We start from the raw sequence: 19,500 nt of genomic DNA on the forward strand, positions 1-19,500 counted from the left end.
TTGAGATTTGAAAGGGCCCTTTCAAATCTCGAAATGTCGGTACCGGTATACATGTATCGTAAACATGCACTATTAATATTGTATGTTTACGATCACATAAATCTCCGTGATAACCCCTAGCAGGGGGTGTTTGAGGTCATTGTCGAATCCTCTCCCCTCGTACGAAGTGTCCAAAGTTATCGCAGCAGACCGTCAATTAAGAAATGAGATGCTACTACGTCCTTATAGCAATAGCTGCCGTCCTGAGTGGAATTGCAACGGCAGCTGCAGACTCAAGGCACAACAAGTTAGCTGCGGTCGATAGTGACAAGACTACCGATAGAGTGGAGCTATTTCTGCGTCGGAATGATGAATTGGACGCTGAGAACACTGATGAACGGATAGTAGCGGGCGCCATACCCCTCAACGCCAGAATAATTAAGAGGCTCGTCAAACTCGAAAAGAAAATGGTCGATCCAAAGTTGGCCGATGACTTGCTGGAAGGAACCACACTTAAAACGGAACTCGACGCTGCCCTCCCATATGCAGGGAGGACACAAGTATTCGAGCGCTGGCACGCACAAGGTCTGGATCCGAGCTCGATAACCAAAGCCGTCAACATACACCCCGCCATCGAAAAGAAGTACAGGATTGTCTACATGATGTACGAGCTCTTCGTAAAGTCTGCTGATAAGAAACGACTGGCAAAGCTAAAAAGGAAGAGGACCAACGATTAAATGCTGCGGTAATTGACGTACTTAAGTACCTCATTAGCTCAAAACGAGTACATGCTTCATAAATGTTTCTGAGTCGGCTATCTGTTTTGTACTGTTCAGGGTTAGATTTCTTGTTTAAGGTACTCGAAAAAAAAACAGGAGTTAAGAGACCTTTTTAGAGAACTGTAGTTTCTGTAAGGAATATCTAAGCAAAATCCGGATTAGCCAATAATATATTTCCGTGTATGCTCCAAATACCGTACATAACTCCAGTGGAGTTATGAGGGCTCCAGGGAGTCTATTTTTGGAGCGACGGTTCGTAACCCTCGATTAGCTCCATAACCTCGGATAACTCCAAAAACTTCAGTTCTCAATTGTCGTCAAGATGGTTGAGTATTATCTGTTGCAGCAGTCATGACGGCCCAGAAGATGTTGCCTGCTGCGTGATTCGTGGTGGGAATGGTGCCGTTTGAGCTTCAGACTCGAAGCTTTTTTAGTTTGCGGCGCCGCACAAGATCACGGAGACGTTGATAGTGCCGCCTGGTGCGCATCCGGAGACGACGAATGTTACGGAATTTGTAATGGCAAAGGGAAGAAGATGGTTCGCACTACTAGAGAACTTTAGTTTCTGGAATAACGCAAGGCTTGGAATCGATTATCTGGATAAAATCTAAATAAATGACGGATAGATTACCGATCGATATTCCAATAATTTATTCCAGCTATTCCACTGGAATATATTTCTGGACGAAGAATATTCTTATTCCATTATTCCAGAAACTAAAGTTCTCCATTATGTGGTACCACAAAAAATAAATAATAATAACTATTATCAAATAATTACCTCTTGCGTTGCGTAGATCAAATTTTGAGCCACGCAGCGAAATTGGGTGTGCGGGACGGTGTCCGAACCAGGGATTAGTAGTAGCGTAAAAAAAACCGGTAGTAGTATTACCGGGACTATTGGGTTTTCACAAAAGGATACATATTAGAAATAGTAGCGCTTCAACAAAGTGGTAGTAGTAGTAGTCATTTTAGTATACTATTTTGACAGCTACTATTTCTGACTTACGATTCGTTCGACTTGCGAGCGTCCAGCTTCATCTTCATGATTTCATCCCTATGGTGCCGCAGTAGCAGCTTCCTCTCCACTCGGCTGCTATCCGTCCTTGTCCTCAGAGGTCCCATAACTATCCCTCCAGTTGAAAACACCCTCTCTTGGAGCGCTGAAGACGATATTTTGCCAAGATGGATACGCGCCAGTAGCGCAATAGAGGGGAACTGAGCTTCACCTTCATCTTGAAACCACTTAAGCACATCTATATGTTTGTAGAGGCCCAACACAGCGTAGTGCATACCGCACTGTGGGTCAATCGACATGTCCTTCGACAAGTCCTCAATCTTGATCTTGGGGCTCTGGCGTTGGGCGACCTCGAGCCACTCTGGTTCTAAATTAAGCCACTCTCGTAGTACAGCGTCGGCTCTGGCATTGATATCGGTCTCCTTTAGCTCGTCTCTTTTCTTTGTAGCCCGGATAAGTGCTCCTAGTAAGAGTTCATATGCGTCATCCCAGCCCGTTGATAAGGGCGATGAAAAAGGCGACGAGTCTTGGCTCAACGGACTATTTTGGGGCAGCGACGGCTGAGAGAGAGAGAGATTTCCCTGTTTGGTCATCTGAGCAAACACTTTTCTGTGCTCGACACGAAGAAAGTCAACACCATTCTTGTAGATACCTTTTCCTCCTTGCGTGGAATATTACCGACGGCGGCAATCTTCTTTGCACTGGACTCTGTCCTAGGATCCAGTAGAGCACATGCCATCGACTCCGTGGTTACTGTGGGAAAACGAGCCTGCAGCTGCATGAGAGCTCTTCGGAGACATGTCTTACCAATGTCCGAGAACTGGTTTCTCGTCTTCGTCACTCGACGATGACTCGCTTCGCTAGCATCCTTGGCTCCAGGAGCCTTAATAACCATGGCTTCAAATTTGAATGCCTTCAGCTTGTTCTCTGTAAGCCGCCGGAACACAACCATGTACGAAGACACAAGGTTCTCGCTCTGCACCTCTACCACAGCAAGATTGGCTATAAAATTGGTGGCTGCCTCCATTTCGACAGCGAGCATCCAATCCTTAGCGGTCAGAGCGCTCCATGAGCTAGTAGAATCCTTCGTAGACTGGAGGAAAGCATCAAAAGCTGCGTAGCTGACGACAAATCTTCTAATAAGTTTGCATGTGTTTGCAACGCGGACGTCTTGGTCCGTCATCGGCTCCAGTTCTGGGTATGAGAGGGCCTCCTGGATCTTCTTCAATGCATTGCGCTGTTTTGGCGCCAGGAAGCGGTTGGTCAGGTTGCGAAGCTTGTAAATCACGTCCCCGCCTTCGTACAGAGCTCCTCCGGGGGTTACCGTAGTAACTATTTTGTCCCACGAGCCTGTAGATTTGTTCCAGACAGTCGTCGTCTGAATATTGTCTTTGAGGCCGATACCGTATCCAATAAACAGGTTTAACAAGTGCATAGAGCAATTTTCTTACTCAATGTCGATGTGATCAGCGACGCTCTTCGCTGATGGAATCGTGTCCGACATGGTGTATCGCGTCAATGAGCAAATATCCAGATTGAACCGTGATTTAAACGCACTCTCGATGACCTTAGCGAGGGCTGGGACATTATGGCCATCATTCTTCACGCAGGCGAAGACCGCAATAAAGCGGAATCTGCACAAACTGTCAATAAAGGCGACAGATGCACCTACGATGCTATCCTTTCCACAAGTTGTCCATATATCGTGAATGAGATTAAAAAACTTCATATTACAAGCTTTCTCATACTCAGTGGACAGCAATACACCGACCAATTCGCAAAATATTTGAAAGTGGCCATTTAGTAGACGGTCGTGCCTGTCGCGGCCCAGGACTTGAAACGCAGGGTTTCCAGTCAGGGTTTCCTAAAAATATATTGTAATAAGCAATAATTGCCATATTATGCCATACCATTATGTATTTCGAGCCGCACGACTCCCCCGTCAATAACTTATTTCGGTAGATTTAGTCCAGAGTAACATATTTTGTCATTTTGAAATCAAAAATTTACTTATCATAACCCTATTGTATTACTTAGTAACCAATAAGAAAGCGGCCGCTGGAGCTACTCGACAACCAACCGTTCATGCTGCTGCTCTGAGCTGAGGCCAGGCTCATTTGTAAATTCCGTGCTGGCATGGATAATCTTCTCTCCCCAACGCGATCACCAGTTTCTCGCTACACCAGAAAGCAGATCTGCGATGTATTTTTCAAGCGAATCCGTGACGAGAATGACGACTGTATGGGTTTCTATCGATGTCGCTGCGGCGTACAGCGGAAACAGGACGCCAAACGTGGCTACACGAACCTAATCAACCACATTTATAGTCAACATCCTGATTATGAAACTACTCTAGACAGTTTTCAAGGCGGCAACAATGGCACACTCTTGTCGTTCGTAGACAAAAAGAGCGCCAATATATTTGGATGGCTAGAGTGGATTGTTGATGCTAACTTGCCGCTCTCATTCTGCGAGAACAGCCTAACGCGACGCTACACGACCCTCAAGCCCATATGTGATGATACCTTGGTCCACAACATGGCAGCTGTTTGCCAGGAAGTGCTGCGCACGTTCAGCGAATTTCTCCCTGAAAGATTTGGTATCGTATTTGACGGGTGGTCTTTCAAAAGTGAACATTACGCGGGGGTCTTTGCCGCTTTTGGTCATGATGGTAAGCGGGAGACTGTACTATTGGCGATGGCGCCTCTACTAGACAAGGAAGACTGCAACAACCATCCCCATCACGATGCTGATGCACATGTTGCGTTCCTCAAGACGATTTTAAAGCCGTTGAAGCGGCGCATCGAATGTGTCCGCTTCCTGGTCGGCGACAACTGTTCCGTCAATGGAAGCATCGCGTCAAAGCTGGGGATTCCGTTGGTCGGCTGTGCCAGCCATCGACTAAATCTCGCTATGACCCAGTATCTGGACGAGTATGAAGACATTCTGGAGAAAATCAACGATCTTATGAAGTTCCTGCGTGGTCTCAATCAGTCGGCAAAGTTAAGGTAAGCCGTATCTGAGTTTTATTCTATATCCGAGTTTTATTTAATTTGTTTTTATGCGGACTACATAGACACAAAACACCACTCCGGCCAGTTATTCGGCAAAAGACTCGATGGTCCTCCACGTTTTCCATGGTGGAACGCTACTTCAAGCTCAAGCCCTTCCTGGACTCCGCGGATGACGACTTAGCAGCGTACATGCCATCCCCACTGGAAGAGAGGCAGCTGCGTTCAACGCTTGACGATCTGAAGGATTTTGAGTCGGTAAGCAAGAAGCTCCAGGAGGAAGGTAACTTAACGCTGGCAGATGTTCGTGCTTTGTTTGACAGCCTCATGGAAAAAGCACCATCCCTAGGGAGCTATCTGGCTCCACAGGCTCCCATAGTCAAGTTCCCGATATTCGAGATGGCGTGCGTACAAGTTCTGAACGGAGAGACTCGGCTTTTGACGCGAAACTCTGTCGCGGCTCTAGCTCAATTTGCTGCTCCAGCCTTAATCCAACCTCAGCATGCCGCAGCCAACAAGGAAAATAAAAAGCTCAGCTTTGCTGAGCAAGCACTTAAGAAGCGGAAGGTGGATGCGCAACAGCAACCGAGGTAGGAGCTTTTTAAATGTCGTTGTCATGTCAATTTGACCAATTCCTTTTGTATATGAACAGATACGAGTTGGTGCAATACATTCCACCGACGTCTAATATTGCCGAACGTTTTTTTAGCCAAGCTGGAATCGTGTTGTCTCCTCAGCGGCAAGCCATGGCGCCGGCCCAGCTGGAAAACATCCTATTTCTCAAGACAAATCGCCGATATTGGAACGTGGCAATGGTGCAGATGGTTGGTAAGCAGAATTGAATTTGAGGTATGCATAATGTATTTCATCTTTGTCAAGGGTGCAATAATGTATTTCATGTCGGCTCTACCATGCTCACCATTATATATTTCATCAGTTGTTTACCATATAATTGCAATACTATTCTAGGAAACCCTGTTTCCAGTAGCAGCGCAAATGAGGTCCTTGAAAGCGGGGGACTCGCACAACGTGTACGGTAGTCCCTATGATATCAAGAGCTTCGAGACGAGAACGTTCAAAGTCTTCTCGCTCACTCGGAAGAAGAACTTAGAAGCACTTCCTCCTGACACCACTCTCGCATCGTCAGGAGAAGTCATGGACGTTTGGTTTTGATCCGGATCCCGCGTCAGGTCCAACACGGACGCGGAATCCACTTCGGCGGACTCAACATCTTTCCTGGACTTATCCGTAGCACTCTGCTCCGCAAAAATGGCAAGAAAATGGTCGGCGTGCTTCAGTTTGATGTGATCCTTTGAATTGCTTGCGTTCTTGGTATTCCTGAGAGCCTCTTCCAAACTATATGGATTCGTCTTGGAGCGGGACTTGATAGTCTTGCAGCACAACAGGCAGCTGCTGCGATATAGTTGAGAGGACGGCTTCCAAGGGTTTTTCTTTTTGTACGGCACGTCCAGGGTGTGGACGAGATCCCAGAGATCGTCTGTTGTGTCCGCTTTCCTCGCGTGCTTAACGGTAAGTGGCACGCCAAGACCTGACATCGGAGGTGCAGGCAGCGGTATCGGTGCGGCCGTGAAAAGACTGTCGGCAGCTTCTGAAGACGGAGCTGCTTTCTTCTTCCCAGCCTTGGTCTGCGTAGACAGAGGTGGCTTCTTCTTCGAGGCATTTACGGCAGGGCTTGGAGCAGTTCTCTGCCGCTTCACTTCGCGATCGTCATCCCTGACCCCAGACAGATCTGGAGATGGGGTGAAGTCCGAATCGGTACCCTTCCAAATATCTCTCAATCCACCAGACGTGATTGTCCGTTTACCAGAGGCGGAAGCTGACGCAGGTGGGCTGACCTCTGGATACACGACACGCACACAAGAAGGACTGCAAAACCTAGACATCACTTTACATTAATATACACCCGGTTAGAATTCGACAAGTTGGCTGGAATACCTTTCATTTAGTGCCGAATCGCTGCCTTCGTAGACGCCAATAGCACACATGTGATGTATAAGCCTTCCACACACAGTACACGGGTCCTTCTTAAGGCCATCGTCTTCCTGACATCCCTCTACAAAGCACGCCATAGTTGTCTCCTGAGACGTTAACTCGATGAACTGGCGATCTTCCTTTTTGTTCGCAAATGACGAGCGTCTCGCACTGCAGAACGAGAGCCACTCAGTCAAAAATTGTCAAATGAGGGGTGGCTATGCTGGCTCAGGGTTCTGGTAAAAATATTTTTTTGAGAGTACTATAGTACTGGGATTTGAGAGTAATACTAATACCAATAGTGAATACAAAACATTCGGTATTCATATGACTACTATGTAAATAATAGTAGTATTAGTTTAGCTCTCGAATCATATTTTTGTTCTACTACCAATCCCTGGTCCGAACAGGTTGTTGAACCATGCACCGAACGACAGTGTACTTCAGGTCTAGTGAGCTTCGTTGACCGGAGTTTGGGAGGTGGCGGCGGGTCAGGTAGCCGCTTTCCACGTTTTATCCGGGTGAAGAGTAAAACTATGCCATCACTTCCCGTCTTGCCTTTAGCTGAGATTACACAGCGTCGAAACCAAACGTGCGCTGTAGTCCTTTGCGTTGCTTCCATTACCTGCAGCTTGTTCGTCAAATGAGCCGTGTTGTCCGTCTCAAACTTATTATCTAAGAATTCGTATCCGCGAGGTAAACTACCACACAGGTATTTCCTCAAATTCGGAAATTCACGGAACTTCTGCTACTTCTTAAGTATTTATAAAGCCTCTCTCACATTATGCCGAATTTCTCAAATTTTAGTTTCCACTTAGGCAATCGTCACATTCAAAATGTCGTTCTTAGAGCATGTATGCAGCATATCGCTAGCGGCTTCCTGGACGAGTCCCTAGACGCCAGCGATGGGTCCAACAGCTCGGCCATCAATATCCCACTTCTGACATTAGTATACACTTCGGAGTCCAAAAAATATTTTAGAAATAGCAAATAGCAAATAGCTCAAAAGAATTACTTCGAAGTATCTCTTTAGGCGGAATGGGTGTCACGAGACCGCAAATTTACGAAAGTGGAGGACTTGGCGGTACTTTAAGAAGAAAACCCGTCGGCTTACAGATCCCATTACAGCAGTATCTTAAAACACGAGAAACCACATGTAGACGAAAAGGCGTGAGGTAGAGCAAGTTGAAGCTGACTCTTCGTTACCCATTTTGGCGTCTGACATAACATTACAGACCTAGACCGGCGTGGATAAGACACCAGGCTTTTCGTCGAAGCTCGACCTGACGACCAAAAGCAATTCTGAGAAATGCCAACGCCAGGAACAATGCTGGAAGCACGAACATAACGCCGTGCGTTTACCGAATGAACGCAAGTCTATTGTGCAAGCAGTCGTAGCTGCATGTTTCAAAGTCTGTGCCTCGCTGTGCGATGCAAACTGACTCGTTGATAAACAAAACCTCTTCAAAAATATATATGTTTTAGACTCCCTGCCCTGTTTTAAACAGGCTGTTTAGCGGCAATCTTAAGGAGTTGCGTGAATTCATTCATGGCTCGTAGTGACGTGCCCCTAGGAGCCCGAGGCAAAACCTACAGCAGGGTTTCTCAATGCATACAAACTTCCAAATAGATAACGGCTGTTTTCATTTTACCAGATTCCACCATTTTCTTGCATGCAACCTCGCGTTCAGAGTCCACAACCTGACTCCATTTTTCCAATTGCCCAGCGTCCTAGGCACCAGCAACTTTAACTTCGCCACTCTCCTCCATTCTCAAAACTTCCTACTTCAGTTGCATTCACTCTTCATCATGCTCCGCCTCGGAAGATCAGCAGCCTCGGAAGTCTCCTCCATCCGCAATAGCCTACAGCTTCAACTGGAGCAACGCGGCGCTAGACCAATGCAATGTGCCTATCAGACACAGTCACACAGTAACCCGGAGGGCGCCAAGCGTGGCAGATCCCCAATGAGCCTGGCCGTTATGGGCGCCGCGGCACTGAGCGTCGGTCTCGAACTGCAGACGGATGGCATCGCACAGGCCCGAGCTGCAATGGAGCCGGGTACGCAGTTGCAGAGACACAAGTGGCAATTGTTCGATCAGATCGGCGCCGGTGCCTTTGGTGTCGTGCGACTTGGCATGCACGAGGAATCAGGCGAAGTTGCGGCCGTGAAGATCGTGCCACTTGAAAATCCCAATGACCAACGCTCGTATCCGGCACTGGAGCGTGAGATCGCGGCTCTGAAGCTCGTGAAAGCCCTTGGAGGACACAATAGCATTGTCGATCTGCGTGACGTGTACGTGGAAGGCAGGAAGCTCTTCCTGGTCACCGAACTGGCTCGTGGAGGCGAACTCTTTGAGCAGATCGTGGCCTACGGGTCGTTCCCTGAGCTTAAGGCGCGAGATGTTGCGCGCGAGATGGCAAGCGCGCTCTCCTTCATGCATCGACATGGACTTGTGCACAAGGACGTCAAGCCAGAGAACATCCTCATGAGTGCACGTGTCGTTGACCACAACAGTGGCGTATATCGCAAGAGTAACCGCCACGAGAGCTCAAGTCTTGTCAAGCTCGCAGACTTTGGCAGTGCCGGTCCCGCCAGTGTGAATACCAACCTCGAGGACATCGGCACGGCCGCGTACTTGCCGCCTGAGGTCCTAAATTCTGGTTTGTGCACTAGCGCGTGCGATATGTGGGCACTGGGCTGCGTCCTCTACATCATGCTCAGCGGCTCCCACCCGTACGACCTGGACGGCATGTCTGCGGACAGTGTGGTGGAGCACCGCGTCAAGTCGGAGCCAGTCACCTTCGACTTTAGCGCTTGGGACAATGTGTCGCCCCATGCGAAGGACCTCATTTCCAAGCTGCTGGTGAAGGACCCAACGTTGCGTCTAACGGCAGACCAGATGCTCCAGCACCCGTGGATGAATGCGAGTGCCGAAGCGGCCGCTGCTGGCCTACGTAGACCTTCACCACTGCTCGCGGGCCAGCCGATCCCAATAAGTCCAGCGTAAAGCCCCGTGTACTATAAATCACTACAGCTACGTATTTAAATTGGTAAACCACCACAATAAAGAAACGACAGAAGAGAATATCGTAGGGTGAAACAGTTTACGTATTCCCAATAGAACAAAGCAATTGCTATTAATACCAGTACATGAGCTTAATAGCTGTTGAATTGGAATGTATGAAGACAAACCAGGGCAAAGAGCAGATGGAGAAGCGCTGCATAAAGCCCAACTATAACGTTTCACTGTTGGTTTCCTATCGCATTATTTAAATGACCACCCCGCACACAACACGTCCCGAAGGAGCGCTTCACGAGGTGGAGATACCAAATGCTTTCCGGGCCGAACTTACACAGAGTAAAATACAAAATGCTGTTCAGACTGTGGTGTTTCTCCCAAGACCGGTACACGGTACCATCCTTTTCCCCAACCAATGAATCTTCGCATTGTTGTTTTGACTTTGTTTCAGTAAGACCTTTTCTCCCTGTTAGTTTTAATTATCACCTCTCGCAGGTTTAGTGATCGATTGGCCATGCGTTCGCCTTGACCAGCCTCATTTTGTATGCTCCATTTTGACATTTCCCGGTTAAAAAAGAAGAGCAAGTATGGGTCGTGTTATCCGTGGTCAGCGTAAGGGTGCTGGCTCCATCTTCAAGTCGCACACACACCTGCGTAAGGGCCCCGCCGCCTTCCGCGCTCTCGACTTCGTTGAGCGCACTGGTTACATCAAGGGTGTCGTCAAGGAGATCATCCACGACTCCGGCCGTGGTGCTCCCCTGGCCAGGGTGACGTACCGTGACCCGTACCGTTTCCAGCTCAACCACGAGCTGCTGATCGCTGCCGAGGGCATGTACACGGGTATGTTCATCTACTCTGGCCCCAAGGCTACTCTTGCCGTTGGCAACACGCTGCCTCTCTCGGCCCTACCGGAAGGTACCATCGTGTGCAACGTCGAGGCCAAGGTCGGCGACCGCGGCTCGTTCGCTCGTGCTTCGGGTGACTACGCTGTTATCGTGACCCACGACGAGGACAAGGGCAAGACCAAGCTTCGTCTGCCCTCGGGCTCCAAGAAGACCGTCCCGTCGGCGTAAGTTGCTGCTTCATTATTATCGAGTCAATGATTCGAGATCTCTTTGGGGTCTCGAGGCACGGCGGCGTCGATCTCCTTATCCCCCAATAAGGAGTCGGCGTTCGCGCCGCATTGGTGTTCACAGAACACTAATGCGTGTGTGTGCTATCCATCATTCTTTCCCGCCTTGTGCGGTGAGTAAGTACGTTACTGGACTGAGAGAGTGTCATTCGATATCGGAGGGGATGATATGTTGGACTATTTTGTACTGACTTTTGGCTCTCTTATGGAAAATTGATCAACAGGTGTCGTGCCATGATTGGTGTGGTCGCTGGCGGAGGCCGTACCGACAAGCCTTTGCTTAAGGCTGGCCGTGCCTTCCACAAGTACCGTGTTAAGCGTAACGAGTGGCCCAAGGTGCGTGGTGTTGCCATGAACCCCGTGGAGCACCCCCACGGTGGTGGTAACCACCAGCACATTGGTCACCCGTCGACCGTGCGTCGCGATGCCCCCGCTGGTAAGAAGGTCGGTCTTATTGCCGCTCGCCGTACGGGCCGTCTTCGCGGTATTAAGAAGGTGGAGAAGGACAACTAAGTTGTCTAGCTCTAGCTCACAACGCAGTCTGTCGACTGTAATACGGGAATGCCATAATGAAATTGCTTTTCAACCAACATCTACTTATCGCTATCCGTACATGAATCGCTCGGCTCGACATCGCTCAGATCTTTCTCTTTCTTCTCGCTCATGACGAAGTTTTTGCATCATAGCCTCAGTTTTGCTGAATTTGTGGTGGATTTTGCTCTTCTTGGCTTTGTGTTGCTTTGACTGCTTGTCGTGTCGTCTTTTTTCACGTTCAAGAGATGACGAGCGGTCATATTGACCCGAATACTTCCTGCGATCACTACCTTTCTCGGTTGCCACATCAAACAAAGGACGCGCTTTCGGACGCATGTGATGCAATGGATCTGCCTCATTTAGCTCCCTGCGTCAAGTCACAGCGTCAGCTACGCTCATTACCGTAAATTTCACGAAGCCCCCACCTTTTCCGCTTGCGTTCCTGTTTTGCAGTCGGCTCTTTCTTCGCCAGATCTTCAGTCTGCGCGTACCAGGGCAGTCTTCCGTGTCTTTTCAGCGTATCATCCGCTTCTTTGCGGTTATTTTTGTTGTGTTTGTTGCCCACTTTGCTGTTTGCTTCCACCTCCTCTGCCTGGAAGAAGTTAATGTGCTGCTTGGAGTCGGACCCTTCGGTCGACAAAAGCTGCTGCGCACGTCGCTCTTGCTCTAACCGTCGCTCTTTCGCATTCAGAGCCTGCTGCTTCTCTTCATGCTCTCGCTCGTCCCGCAGTACGCGCTCAATGTTATCGCGTCGCCACACATGCCACTTCTTGTGCGGCAAAATGCGCAGCCCGCCGCCGCCCATGATCGTCGGAAGAAAAGTAAAGTAGATCGTGATTGGTGGATATAGGTCACGCGCTTTAATCAAAAAGGCTCTTGCGATCTAAGAACCTTAGGTATTTACTTATCACGTGGTCGTCGTGCTTGTACATGTATACATATAGTACGGCAGCTCTAGCTCTAGCAATAGCTAATATGGAACATTGCCGTTCGCGATCTTGGCGTCCACATAGCACTGTAGCCATGTTTCTTTCAGCAGCTGGTCCTCTATTCGAGTCACGAACTGAATCGAATAATCTTGAAGAGAGTATGGCCATCGAAATCGAGTCAGACGTCAAGCTAATTGCTGCAACCTAAAAGGAAGCAAAATAGTCTCTCGCTCCAAGACAACGCATGGGCGGTGTCACCGACAACGACGTCGGATCCGTAATCTCCCCAGACGACCAGCTCCAGAATGGTCTAAATGACTACATTATCTCTCCTCAAGAGGAGCGACGGAACTTCTCTATGCTGGAGACAGCGTCAGCATCACACAGTGACAATGGAGGCAAGTACGACACTGCGGTGCTGCCGTATCGCCCCAGTTCCGAGTCCGACACAAGCTCCGTGAATTTCACCGACTCATTGATGGTCGTGGGCAAGCAACTCCCATCGGGAAGAGCTGTGGCCGCTCTAGATCTCTTCGCACGCGAGAACATTGGACTACTCATCAACTACATCGCTGTCGGTGCAGTACACGGACTCTTCCAAGCCTTGATGTATCCGTATTTGAACGCATACCTCAATATGGACGACTACTTGGCCTACTCTGCAGAGCGATGGCTTGCTGTACCTTGGCTGCTTAAAGTCTTCTTCGCAATGCTGTCGGATGGAGTTCCAGTCAAAGGTTCTCGTCGACGAGCGTACATGCTGATCGGATGGATTATTTGCTTCTTCTTTTCCTTCATTATGAGTGTATTGCCATCCGAGACGCCATATTTAACGGATGAAGTGGTGACCAATAGAGCTGCTGCCGAAGCTGGCAACAAATACGTAGCCATGTTCGTGATCGCTACATTCGGCTACGTCTTGGCGGACACAGCGAGTGATGGAATGTTGGTGGAATTTGCACAACTACATCAGGCAAGTGAGCAACAACAGATGCAACTGCACCACCAACAACGAGAACTTCAGGGTGAGATCAACCCGATGCCAATGCCTCCACCACGAGCTTCAGGACCGACTTACGTTGTCACGACACTTTTTGCAGCACGCTATCTCGCACAGTCTTTCACGATGTTGTTGGTAGCATTCATGTGTAATAGTGATTCCTACGGAGGTACATTCGGATGGGGAGCTTCGGTCAACAGTATGATGATAATTGTTGTCCTCGTATCGGCCGGGACAGTTGCTTCAACGTGGTTTTTGCTGTTAGAAGATGAAAACCCCGCGGGTTACAACGTTCACATGTTAACATTGCGCGAGTGGAAAGCGACTGCGTACAAGTTGTTCCATCAACGCGCGATCGTGCAGTTGATGACGTATATGTTCCTCTCGCGTCTGTGCTTCACGTACTATGCTACATCTGCCAAGGCAGTGTACGCATACTGGTCTCCAGCAGGGACGTTACTGACCAACATTTTTTCGAGCTTGAATGCTGCGGTGTTTGCTATAGCAGCACTACTAATTGGACGTGGACCTACGATGCGGATCTTAAAGAAACTGGGCTGGCGTCAGACTGTAGCTGGCTCAGTGGTGAGCACTGCTGGACTCGTCCTCGTAGTGGCTTTATTCACGGTATTCAACTTGGTACGCGTCGGTGGGTTGACGCTGTTTGTCGAGCAGATCATTGCAATGCTCGAAGCGCTCGCGTATTTCGTGGCTCTTCTCGCTGCTGTGGCAGTCGCGGAGCCTGGACTGGAGTGTACGTCGTTCAGTTTGATAATTACGATGGGGAATCTCGCTGTTCCGTTCGCTATCTCGCTGTCTCAAGCTATCGGAGAACACTTCGACGTCTACGACTCCGAGTACGAAGCGGATTCAAGTCACGCACGAGCTCAGGCCATGTATTGTTTCCTCGTTGCGGTAGTCATTCGAGCTTTCCACCTTACTCTACTGCCTTTACTTCCCGATTGTGCTGAAGCTGCACGTGCCTTGAAGCTCTCTCGCTTCACAGGAAGAAAAGGCTCGGTGATCGTGATGGCGGCTAGTGTATGTACAGCGTTCCTGGTTTTCTGGGCACTACTCACGACGACACTTTCGTCGTTTGAACGCACTTCTTGCCTTGATGTAGCTGGCGGAGAAGGCTGCTAGCAAGAGATTTTTCATAGAAAAAAAAGATAAGTTCTCTTGTGACTACTATGTGGCTCTGTTGAGGTACGCGTCTAATGGGAAGGATAGAAAGCGCGCTGTTTCTTGAACAAAGCGAGCGTCAGCGAGACACCGGAACTTGATGTTGTCCAGCACATGGGGTGGTGTCGCACGTTGGAATAGCTGCATTCGCACGAGCGTTGCGAGCTAGAAACACAACGCAAGGTTAGCATCTAGTTAAGTTAAAATCGACAACAAGAGACTTACGTGAGTGAAGACTTCCTCGCGTGTTTCAGAAGAGTTCGATTCGTTGTCATCAGCAGAATTCTCGGCCTCAGCTTCGACCCGGAGGTTGAGATAGATGGCTAGAAGTCGCTGCAATGTGAAGATCCGAGGCCCAAGAAGCAGTTGACTGATCTGCTGCTTCTTGTTGCTAGTTGACGTGGTTGTGGCTGAGCTCGACTCTCCTTCCGGATTCTTCTTGGCTCGTTTCTTACGACGCTGTCCGCCGGAAGAAGAGAGGAAGCGCACATCGGTTTCTTGAGGATTAAACGACGCCAGATAGCCTGCTAACACGAGCAGAAGACAGTTGCGACTCAGATTGGTGCACGAGATGAGCTCGGACGGGTCGCCCATGCCGCTACCCAGCTTGTGATAGCCGAAAAGATGTCGTCTTCGTGTCTGTAGGAAGGTGTAGACGAGGCCTTTGGTATCTCGCTCCAGTTTACTCTTCATTCTAGAGGCTTCCACCCCTTGAACAGGCAACAAGAACAACGCTCGAAACTCCGGTAGCAAGTGCACCACAGCAGCACGAAACTCGAGCCAATCACCGTCCGGGGCAGGAGGCAACAGTCCATGAAGATGCACAAGCCACGAACGGAACAACTCGTTCGCCTCGTTCATTCCCAATTGTTGCATTAGAATGTCCGCCAATTGACCTACAAAGCATAACATTCCCAATTAGCGAGAAAAAAATATTTTTACCACAATTTTTCTATACTTTGCTTTTTACCGGGTTTGTACGGTGGGAAGTGCACGTAGGCAGGGAAGAAAGGCACCACAAGTCGGTCAAAATCCGACGACATTCCTCGTGTAATCAGCAACACACAAGCTTCCCATGGCGGAGAGTCCTCGAACATCTAAATGCAATAAATATCCATAGCAAAATGTTTAGTACCCACTCGGTTATCAACAGCTTTGTCAAGCTCATTAAACGAACATTCAAGTACGAGATCTGGTCGTTTATCGTGCACACACACGTAAGTAAAGCCCCAAGCCCTCGATCCAGCAACTTGTCCACATGGTCTAGTGCCAGATATAAGACTCGTCGACTCGGCTCGTCCCCTTTGGCTGCATTGTGCTCCATAAACCTGTCGAGAGCTTTGAAGAAGCCCAGGAAGTTGAGCGAGCTGAACTGCTCCTCGTCCTGTTTATTGTTATTCTCTTCAGGTTCTTTTGTATCGACGGAGACTGCAACGTCCTCCGACTCGGCAACCATTGCACCGTCATGTAGCTGAGCTAATGCTTCACGGTAGAATTCCTTGGCGGAGTAGAGCGCCGTGCAATCCACAACAGCGTGAGGCGCTGGGTACGTGCGCAGCGCTTGCGACACCCCAGCACTTTTGCCGGTAGACGCACCACCATATACGATCACGAGAGGTACTGGAGACTCGAAGATATCCGCATGCAGCCCTGCCGCCCGCGCTAACTCCGCTAACGGAGCTTCTCGCCCGATCATGGATGGTAAGCGGAAAAACAAACTTCGTCTAAGTACGATTATCGTAGAGATCCTGCTTGTCGATACAGGGCAGCAAGGTGAGTTGCCTGTACAGTACATGTAGTCTACTGCGGCTTGCGTCGGGGCTGCATGCGTGACTGTGCTTGTAACCTTTATATCTTGATTGCTGTAATACCTGATCATCTATCGAAAATAGAGTCTCACAGGAACGCTATTAGAACAACATTGAAAAAAAGTAATACCGGTAAACGCTCTAGGTATACACTAATAAATAAACTATTGTCATATACAAACATCATCTACGACGAGTTTGGCTTGGTCAACCGTCACGCCGGACTCTAACTTCACTTCGCAGTTTGCTGCCTGAAACCTGACCGTGTCGCTTCCTCTTCTAATCCTGTTGCAATGGCTCCACGCACCGCCGAGCTGTTCGAAATGATGAGCGGCGCCGTGGATGAGGTGGGTCCGTCTTTAGTGAGCAAGGTGAAGGGCGTCATCAAGTTTGACGTCTCGGGCGCCGGCGCTTGGCTCGTGGATCTCAAGAACGGCAAAGGCAGCGTCAAGTCTGCCACTGCCAGCGACAAAGCCGATCTGACCATCTCGCTGTCCGAGGAGAACTTCCTCAAGATGATGGACAATAAGCTAAACCCGCAGCAGGTCAGTACGTATCTCGACTATCTTCTTAACAAAAAACTAACTTTCTCCGTGGCTTAAGGCGTTCATGAAGGGGCTGGTGAAGATCAAGGGCAACATGGGACTCGCCATGAAGCTCAACGTAGTTTTGGCAGCCACTCGCAACTACATGAAGAAGAAAAACACGGGCGCTAAGCCAGCAGGAGCTGCTCCTGCAGCTACTGTCCCAGAAACTACTGGAGGACTCAACGCTAAGGAGATTTTCCGTCTACTAGGAGAAGTAGTAGCTAAGGATGGCGCTGCGATGACCAAGAAGGTTAAAGGGATCATCCAGTTCGACATCACGGGAGCTGGCAAGTGGAACTTGGACCTCAAGAGCGCCACACCAGCACTTACGGAGGGCTCCAAGAAGGCAGATGTGACATTTACGATCAATGACGCCGACTTTGTCGCTATCGCCATGGGCAAGCTTAACGCTCAGCAGGTGACTGCACTTGACAAAAGAAGACGCTTTAAAGGACAGCTAGCTGACGTTGTTTCTTTTGCTGCACAGGCATTCATGAAGGGTAAACTCAAACTCAAGGGAAACATGACACTCGCCATGAAGCTCCCGGTCGTTTTCAACGCTCTCAAGCCGCAGTCCAAGCTGTAAGAGGCACTTCAGTATCCAGAGTCCAAGACACTGAAAAAATGAATTTCATTGCAAAATTTCTCTTAAAATACTACAGCAGTAGTCGTTGAATTTCTAAATCTGGATATGATAGTAATCTCGTATATTTTTTGTTTCTAAGGCGTCGAGGAGGAGCTCTCCATGCCTTGTTCTTACTATACCTTAATCGCTCGTTGCGTACGAGAGAAAAACAGGAGTTACAGCACGTTGTATCAATATGTGCATGCCCTCCATCTCACCCTCCACAGGAAAGAAAGGGAAAAAATCAACTATTCGGACCGTAACGCCCATCAGCTTGACAGCCAGACAGCGTCACGTTGTGCACGTCTACTGCTGCTTGGGCTTAGCAGACTTCTTGTTGACGACAGTTTCCCAACCGTCCTCGGTGTCCTTCTTAAGCGCGACGGCAGCAGCCTTCTTCTTCTCTTTCTCCTTGTCAGTCTCCACAACGGGCTTTCCAGAGGAGCTAGCGGCCGCACGCTGCTTGGCCTTGGCGTTTTTCTTCTTCTGCTTGAGCTTTAGCTTGCGTTTCTCAGCGCGAATAGCCTCCTCCTCCTCCGAATCCGGACCATCCTGGCAACAAATACGATTAGTTTGACATACCAACGAATGTCTACATGAGACTATGCCACGTACGTCCACGAACTCCTCGAGGTTGATGTCGGACGCGTTCTCCTTATCCGCGGGAGCAGATGCAGCGGGCGTTTTCTTCTTGGCCTTGCTCTTCTTTTTCTTCTTGGTGACGGCAGTGGCCTCTGGAGCCGCCTTGCCCCCCAGCGCCTTAGCGGCCGTCAGACCCACAGCAGCGGCGACGATAGCGCCGCCCACTGCGATGCCAGTGGTAGGGTTCTGCTCCAGCAGCGCCATGATCGAGTCGGCCATTGTGCTATCTAAGTGTATGGATCTCTGTAGCCGAAAAGCCTGAAGTGAGCTGCTGTCGCTGTCGGAATTGCGAATGCGTCGTTAGATCGGTGAGCCGAATACGGAAAAGCGGAAGCCACGTGGCCACGATTGGCGACTATTATGATAAATAGTTTTTAATATTTACAGGATAAAGCCAATTACCACACTGTATTTTTTTTGCGTATGCAGCGGTCAAACCTGTATGATCTCTATTAGAGATTGTGATGGAACCCAGAATTTGTATTAGAGATTCTCTAATACAAATTCTGGGTTCCATCACAGAATCTCTATCTGCAGCTGTGATGGAACCCAAAATTTGTGAGTCCTTTGCTAGCTACCTTTGAAGTAGCCTATTTCACACCATCGTAAAGCTGAGCGTCTGACTCAGACGGTCTGAGCTTTAGAAAAGAGCTTAGGTTGAGCAAATTTATGGGTGAGTCGTCAAACCTCCGACAATAATAGAAGTCATTATTGCATTATTGACCAATTATCAGGCATGAATTTAAATTCAGCGAATCAAACAAAGACAGCGCATTATTTTGGCCAATCCAATGCGAGTTGAGCTTGTTAAACAACAGCTCCGACATATCTGGTCGGAGACATAATAGCTGCTACTGATATTCCCATACACACGTTTAATCATTTGCATATTTCACAGGTAACATGCAAACGTCGACCTCTCCGACACACCAAGAGCCTCACAGATATCGCACCCACCAACACAAAGCGTGCGCACGAGAGCGCGTCTCGTTCCTTCAAGGCTTTCTTCACTGAGGAAAGCGTGGCATGGGTGTACCTGGAGGTGTGCATGAAGCGCGACAACGCTGCTACCGTGCTGGAGGCAGTGGTTGTAATGGGCCCCTCCATTATATAAGTAGGTAGATTTCTTTACAAAAGTAGGTGCATCAACACACGACTAGCGTGTGCTGAAATGCTGTCATGCCATTGGCTGATATATGGAGAGCCAGACCCATTATTAGCCAATTGGACTATGACGTGTATTTGAGTGGCCAGGGCTGTG

At 49.0% G+C, this 19,500-nt stretch overlaps 9 protein-coding genes across 9 annotated transcripts; 5 read left to right on the top strand and 4 right to left on the bottom strand.

Moving 5' to 3' along the window:
- Positions 1 to 203: 203 nt before the first annotated feature.
- On the top strand, positions 204 to 716 carry PITG_22798 (secreted RxLR effector peptide protein, putative; the record flags this gene model as incomplete). The annotated part of the gene is made up of 1 exon (XM_002998349.1): positions 204 to 716. One exon carries the CDS (start codon positions 204 to 206, stop codon positions 714 to 716), a length of 513 nt encoding a protein of 170 aa, XP_002998395.1.
- A 5,114-nt stretch (positions 717 to 5,830) lies between these two features.
- PITG_06235 (uncharacterized protein) lies at positions 5,831 to 6,877 on the bottom strand (the record flags this gene model as incomplete). The annotated part of the gene is made up of 2 exons (XM_002998350.1): positions 5,831 to 6,674; positions 6,744 to 6,877. The coding sequence occupies 2 exons, from the start codon at positions 6,875 to 6,877 to the stop codon at positions 5,831 to 5,833; spliced, it is 978 nt and encodes a 325-aa protein (XP_002998396.1).
- Positions 6,878 to 8,538: 1,661 nt separating this feature from the next.
- Positions 8,539 to 9,788, top strand: PITG_06236 (cleavage induced protein kinase; the record flags this gene model as incomplete). The annotated part of the gene is made up of 1 exon (XM_002998351.1): positions 8,539 to 9,788. The coding sequence occupies one exon, from the start codon at positions 8,589 to 8,591 to the stop codon at positions 9,786 to 9,788; it is 1,200 nt and encodes a 399-aa protein (XP_002998397.1).
- A 564-nt stretch (positions 9,789 to 10,352) lies between these two features.
- Positions 10,353 to 11,524, top strand: PITG_06237 (60S ribosomal protein L8, putative; the record flags this gene model as incomplete). The annotated part of the gene is made up of 2 exons (XM_002998352.1): positions 10,353 to 10,869; positions 11,157 to 11,524. 2 exons carry the CDS (start codon positions 10,388 to 10,390, stop codon positions 11,443 to 11,445), a joined length of 771 nt encoding a protein of 256 aa, XP_002998398.1.
- An 11-nt stretch (positions 11,525 to 11,535) lies between these two features.
- PITG_06238 (uncharacterized protein) lies at positions 11,536 to 12,271 on the bottom strand (the record flags this gene model as incomplete). Its single annotated transcript, XM_002998353.1, has 2 exons — positions 11,536 to 11,833; positions 11,892 to 12,271. The coding sequence occupies 2 exons, from the start codon at positions 12,269 to 12,271 to the stop codon at positions 11,536 to 11,538; spliced, it is 678 nt and encodes a 225-aa protein (XP_002998399.1).
- Positions 12,272 to 12,639: 368 nt separating this feature from the next.
- Positions 12,640 to 14,538, top strand: PITG_06239 (uncharacterized protein; the record flags this gene model as incomplete). Its single annotated transcript, XM_002998354.1, has 1 exon — positions 12,640 to 14,538. The coding sequence occupies one exon, from the start codon at positions 12,640 to 12,642 to the stop codon at positions 14,536 to 14,538; it is 1,899 nt and encodes a 632-aa protein (XP_002998400.1).
- A 45-nt stretch (positions 14,539 to 14,583) lies between these two features.
- PITG_06240 (uncharacterized protein) lies at positions 14,584 to 16,273 on the bottom strand (the record flags this gene model as incomplete). The annotated part of the gene is made up of 4 exons (XM_002998355.1): positions 14,584 to 14,742; positions 14,803 to 15,473; positions 15,548 to 15,674; positions 15,755 to 16,273. The coding sequence occupies 4 exons, from the start codon at positions 16,271 to 16,273 to the stop codon at positions 14,584 to 14,586; spliced, it is 1,476 nt and encodes a 491-aa protein (XP_002998401.1).
- A 358-nt stretch (positions 16,274 to 16,631) lies between these two features.
- Positions 16,632 to 17,656, top strand: PITG_06241 (uncharacterized protein; the record flags this gene model as incomplete). The annotated part of the gene is made up of 3 exons (XM_002998356.1): positions 16,632 to 16,930; positions 16,989 to 17,390; positions 17,460 to 17,656. 3 exons carry the CDS (start codon positions 16,679 to 16,681, stop codon positions 17,556 to 17,558), a joined length of 753 nt encoding a protein of 250 aa, XP_002998402.1.
- Positions 17,657 to 17,757: 101 nt separating this feature from the next.
- PITG_06242 (uncharacterized protein) lies at positions 17,758 to 18,554 on the bottom strand (the record flags this gene model as incomplete). The annotated part of the gene is made up of 2 exons (XM_002998357.1): positions 17,758 to 18,149; positions 18,213 to 18,554. 2 exons carry the CDS (start codon positions 18,456 to 18,458, stop codon positions 17,904 to 17,906), a joined length of 492 nt encoding a protein of 163 aa, XP_002998403.1.
- Between the last annotated feature and the right edge of the window lie 946 nt (positions 18,555 to 19,500).

Source organism: Phytophthora infestans, genomic scaffold, assembly GCF_000142945.1.
Source record: "Phytophthora infestans T30-4 supercont1.8 genomic scaffold, whole genome shotgun sequence".
Taxonomy (NCBI): domain Eukaryota; phylum Oomycota; class Peronosporomycetes; order Peronosporales; family Peronosporaceae; genus Phytophthora; species Phytophthora infestans.